General features: G+C 40.3%; 1 protein-coding gene across 1 annotated transcript in view; it reads right to left on the bottom strand.

The window, feature by feature from the left end:
- Positions 1–6,000, bottom strand: part of OSTF1 (osteoclast stimulating factor 1) — a 59,586-nt gene that overhangs the window by 3,096 nt on the left and 50,490 nt on the right. Inside the window, exon 9 of the mRNA XM_012814072.1 lies at positions 4,132–4,230. Coding sequence (XP_012669526.1) covers positions 4,132–4,230 — 99 coding nt within the window. The remainder of the gene's footprint in view (positions 1–4,131; positions 4,231–6,000) is intronic.

Genomic DNA, 6,000 nt, shown 5'->3' with positions numbered 1-6,000 from the left:
AAGAGAGAAGGGAGGATCAGTTCAAGGGAGGTAGAAACCGATTTGTACGAGAGAGAAACGGAAAGATAAAGGGAGAACAAGTGAACATATAGCAGAACAGAGGCAAAGTCCTACGGTCAGGACTACGTTCTGACTATTTAAGATACTGTATCCTTCAATTGTTACTTCTGCTCTTTGTTTTAATCTTCTCCTACTATAAAAAGAAAGATGACATGCCATGGTGCAAACTCTACGAAATCAAGGCAGCTGTGAGTCAGGTAAATAGTCAGTGAATTCTTATGTTGTTCACTTTTAAAAGTACAACTTGGAGGTGACATCCGTAGCTCAGTGGGTAGGGCACCGGCTACATACATCAAGGCAATAAACTTGTTCAATTGTTATTTCAGCTTTTTATTTTTATCTTCTTTCTCCTATTATGAAAAGAAAGAAGGCTTCCTCCTTTCTTTCCTGAACCGTTCTGAGGCAGCCTTCTCTGGAAACTTCCCACATGGTCAATGCCAAGTGATGGATGAGGGTATTTCTTGATAGCCCACCTCAGGGTGTGGTCCGGATGGTATATTCCTATGTTAAACTATTTTAAATTGCACTTGAACTTTAGGTCCACCCTGTGTATCTCCTAGCTGCTCTCTCATCCTCCTTCACCTCACTTCTGTTTTCCTCAATCCCACGGCCCTGGGTTCACGGACCCAAATCAAGCATCAACACTTAAGACAAGAAGACATACAAACAATAAATAAATAAATGGTGACGGAGAAACACAGTCATGTGGATGAATGTCACAGACATAATGTAAGTGAAAGAAGTCATGCACAGGGTTCGATTCCATTTACATCAAGTTCATGAACAGACAAAACTAATCTATGATGAGAAAAGCAGAGAGAGGCTTCTGTGGATGTGGGAAATGTCTTCGATCTACGTTGTGTCTTCTGCTGAGGTTGCGGTGAATAAACAGGTGCAAGCATGGTAAAAATAGTTAAGCTATTAAGATGCATACAATGTACTTAATATGACTTATACTCCAATTCCTGATGACTGGGGAAAAAATTTAAAGAATTCTACCTTTAAGTATGGTCCTTACTCCCTGATAACCCCCTATCAAAGTTATTCTCCATGGTAATTGCAGTGTCTGAATTATTTTCTCCCTGTAAAAAATCCAAGTTGTGCTTTTAAAAGCGAACAACAACATCAGAATACACCTTTTCTAGTTTAGAGTTCATCCTGGCAATAACTATATGGCCAAATGTTCCAACCCTCATTCCACCCAAGATAATATTACAAATTAAAGCTTTTTAAAAACCAGATGACGGGGGAAATGAAGCAAGAAAAAAATAGAAGAAAGTAATCTGAAAATTGAAATCTGAAAATTCATTTCTTGCCTCTGTCTGCCAGGCCCCAAGATTACTTTATTAACAAATTCAGTACGTAATCAGTACAAATTTTAAAAGGTAGATGAAAACACACTTGGAGTGAGCAGAGAAAACAGTACCTACCTTCTAGCCCTACTCTACAAAGGCTGCAGGAGGTGAGGGCGAAAGAGCAAGAGTTTACCACCAGCCCCAATCCCTTACGAGCAGGCTTCTGGGTGCAGCTGCTGGGGTCTGAGAAGGTTTGGTCTTGTCCTTGCCTATCACGATCAAGCTTATAGACGCAAGAGACGCTGATAAACTTCAGCTTGAAAGATACCTTACTCTTTGGTCAGGAGAGTCAAGCACTACCCACAGCAACAGGAAGTCAGTGGCAGAGAAAGGAAGTTAGGCCACAGTCCTAACTTCTTGACCCAACTAAGACAGTAAGGAATAGGAAGCAGATCTCAGGCAGAAGTGTCTCTCCCACATGGCTGCAAAAATGGCTTCTCAATCAAACAGCGGCTGGAGCACACCAGCTCAGCTGAGAAACACTTTCACATACCCTAGTAGAACCAGCTGGGCAGGAGTTATTAAAGAAAAGACTTGCGCTGCCAGTGAGCCTGCATGGCTTCAGTAAGAAAGGATTAACAGTTTATGCCATGTCTGAACCGAAGTTTAAAAGTAAATTAAAATCTGGAATGAAGACATATCTATAATCAAGGACAAAAGACTTCTGAGGAAAGCTAAGATGAGAACCTGATGATAGATAAAGAGGACAATTCTGAGATGCTCCCCTGGCAAGCCCTAAAAAGAAGATATTTCTTTCTATTTCTTTCTTTTTTTGGAGATAGAGTTTCACTTTGTCACCCTTGGTAGAATGCCTTGGTGTCACAGCTCACAGCAACCTCAAATCTCGGACTAAGTGATCCTCTTGCCAAAGTCTCCCAAGGAACTGAGACTACAGGTACCCACCACAACACCCAACTAGTTTTTCTAGGTTTTGGTAGAGACGGGGGTCTCACTCTTGCTCTGACTGGTGTGGGGTAAACCCCCACAAAAATTAAATGAAATGTGCTCTTTTAATTCCAGAACTGAGCGAAAAGACTTGTGAGTATTATGTGCTTTTGTCGAAACCCTAAGCAACCTGAGAAAACACGGTGGGGGCCTGCAGGCCAGGCGTAAAAACCTCCTACAGGGAACCCTGACTGTGCAGTCAAGTCAGCCTGTCAGATAAGGGTTGAAGTGGCCCATCTGTGCAGAGGACATGACTCAAAGGTTGACGTGAGTAAAAAGAAAAACTCCATCATAATGATGTCGAGTAAAATACTCCATCGTAACTGCAGGGTCTCCAAAACCATAAAAAAAACAGTCATGAAGCCAGTTTCTCAGAAATTTAATTGAGTACATAGAAGAGAAAGGTTTTACTCCTCTGTTTATCCTAACCTTTAACTTTAACAATAGAAGTCAGATAATGTATTTCCTTTTAGATCTTCCAAGAGGAGTAGCCTGAGGCTAGCTTAAGATGGTTGTCTTACTTTCCCGGACTTTCTTTCTTTAGGCTAATCTTATGATGGCTATCTCACATTCCTGGACTTTCTTTCTTTTCTATAGTTTAAGATAAGAAATGAGGACGTTAGGATTATTGATCAATGTGGTGTACGTGACTCGCTCCCAATAAAAGGGAGTAGAAAATAAAGACATTTTGCTACATGCCACCTAAGAGTGTGTAGTTGTTTCTTGCTTTTAAACAATTCTAGGAGCGAGCTTGCACCCGTGGCCAAGCCGTCCTTCTCTCCCTGCAAGAAAGAACATCACCCAACAGACTGGTCTCAAACTCATGAGCTTAAGCAGTCTACCCACCTTGGCCTCCCAGAGTGCTAGAATTACAGGTGTGAGCCACTGCACCTGGCCTGTTTACTGATTGACTTGAGTAGGATATGAGGAGGCTAACTTTATTTTTTTACTTATTTTTGAGATAGGATCTCTCTGTGTTACCCAGGCTGGTCTCAAACTCCTGGCCTCAAGCAATCCTCCTACTTTGGTCTCCCACAGAACTGGGATTATAGATATGATCCACTGTGTCCAACTGATACCGCCACTTTAAAAAAGAAACAGAATATAATCATGGAGCTGTTGAATGCTTAATTTAAAAAAATATTTGGTAGCTGTGCACTGTGGCAGGCACCAGTAGTCCCAGCTACTTGGGAGGCTGAGGCAGGAGGATCTCTTGAGTCCAGGAATTTGAGGTTGCTATAAGCTAAGCTGAGGCCATGGCACTCTAGCTGGGGCAACAAAGTGAGACTGTCTCAAAAAACAAATTGGTGATAAGGACTCATAAATACATATTAAAATGAAGGAACAGAGATGATGGATCTCTAAGAAGGATGACAGGCAAGATGATTAGAATGTGATTCCAAGGAACAAAAGACATATTGGAAAAAACATAGAAGATCCATTCTCTCAGCAGCATACACCTGTCTTCTCAGCTACTCAGGAGGATGAAGCCGGAGGAACACTTGGGCCTAGGAGTTCAAGGCTGCAGTGAGTTATGAGATGCCAACATTCTCCAGCAGGGGCAATAGAGAGACCTCATCTCTAAAAATTAAAATTAAAAAAAAATCCATTCTTTCTTCAAATTTGTTTGCTTGAGCATGCTCTTTTATTTTGGAGGTTCTGATATAGACCAAGGACATTTTAACAAACTTCAGAATCACTGAGTTTCTTTTTCCCAATACTAATTCAATAAATCATAGTCAGAAGAGAAATAAGGATCTTAAACAAATACCTGTTCCCTGTTTCTTTTTCAGGAGAGATGCACAGGCGGCGTTAGTAGCCATGTCGAAGGCTAGTTTCTTCTCATTGTTTCTTAAGTCTGTTCTAGCACCTTCCCAACAGAAGAAAAGTAAATTAGGTGTTTTTGAAGATTTCATTGTAGCAGCTGATCCTCTTTCCACCATAACTAATCACTTTTAGCAAACCTAGAAACTAAGAGGACAATTCTGGCCAAGAAAGTAACCTTTTTCAAAACAGTAAAACTTTCTCAGAAGAGTGTTTTTGTCATCTTTAACCAGAGAATTTATTCCCACACCTGTGATAATTATGCTCAATAAAAACAGAGCCTTCTCCTTCTGAGTCCCTGTAGGATGCAATGTGAACTGTGCTGTGAGTTTACCAGCCCCCATGGAGTCTAAATTCAAGAAGCCCTTTGCTGCTTCTGGTCTTTTTATAGAAGACCAAAGGGGTTGAACTTGAGGGAACTAACATTTTATATCTGTAAGCATACTCTCATGCCAATGAGCAGAATGGCAACACAGTAAAACCCAGAGGCAATTTACTGTCCCTATAAACCATCTTCTGCCCACTTTTTCTTTGTCTTAATTGTGTTACAAATTACATTAGAATTCATGAATACATTTGCACTGTTAAAAATCCAAAAATATGCTGACAAAAGCCCAAGTCCCAGTTCATCTCCCATGGTCCAGTCTACCCTCTCATGAGGGAACCGTTCTTGACAAATGAGCGTCAGCTCCTGTCTCCCTTAAGCGTGTCACTGCATTCACAATCTATATGTGGATCCAGACACAAAATCTTATCATACCACACCTATGGCTATGTAATTTGATTTTTCTAACTTAACAATGTAAAACAGTACTCTTTTCTTGGCAATATGCTTACTTATAACCCACCCTATTTAAACCTTTATAAGCATTCCATTTTATGGGTGTTCCCAAACTTGTATTACTCCTCTACTGATAGGCATTTGGGCTGTTCCAAATTTGCATTACCAAATACTGCAATGAACTTGCTTGAACAACATCACTGTTCACAGGTATTCCTAGAAGTGGGGCTGAAATGTAAGGCGAAGTACATTTTTAATTCTGCCAGCTACTATCAGATTGCTCTTCATAATAGTCTCTAATGAGCCTCTGAATTTCGGAGGTATCAGTTCTCATGTCTCCTTTTTCATGTCTGGTTCTAAGATCACTTTCCGAGAAGGCTTTTCCAGTTTATACTTTGTGCCGCAGTGTATGAGAGTGTCGTGTTCTTTGCAACAAACCCCCTCTTGATAAACAAAAAATACTTAAAGGCACAAAAATATTGATTTAAGAAAAAATGGTATGATTAATTAATAATATGACCATCTGTGTCAAAATCTTCCTCCTGAGCAGATCTATTCACAGTAGGGTTACGTGCAATACCTCCTCTGTCAGTGTGCTACAGGTCAAAAACTCCTGAAGGCTAACAGTTCTACGACTAAGCGTATGTTACATTCAATTATTCTTTATAACTCATACACGTGAAATATGCAGACAGTGATGTTAAAGAAGAAACACAACTATTTCCTGGGTCCCGCTTGACCAGGCTAAAAGAAATATATTGTCAGCCATATATGTAAAATTATTTTTAATAGCATATTTTAGTTAACCCAGTATACCAGAAATTTTATCACTTCAACTTATAATCAAGAAAAAAATCATTGTGATGTTTTACTCTTTTGCCTCACTACGTCTTCCAAGTCTGGTGTGCATTTCACACGTACAGAACATCTCATTTCACACAGCCTCATTTCAAGGGCTCAGTTGCACACTGGCAAGTGACTGCCATATAGGACAGCACAGCCCTCAGTATAACCTTTGGGGGCACTGACCTCTTA

The sequence above is a fragment of the Otolemur garnettii genome, unplaced genomic scaffold (assembly GCF_000181295.1).
Source record: "Otolemur garnettii isolate 467f Iridium unplaced genomic scaffold, OtoGar3 scaffold00006, whole genome shotgun sequence".
In the NCBI taxonomy this organism is placed as follows: Eukaryota; Metazoa; Chordata; class Mammalia; order Primates; family Galagidae; genus Otolemur; species Otolemur garnettii.
The sequence above is the reverse complement of the archived record's forward strand: the minus strand, read 5'-3'. Positions and strand labels throughout refer to the sequence as shown.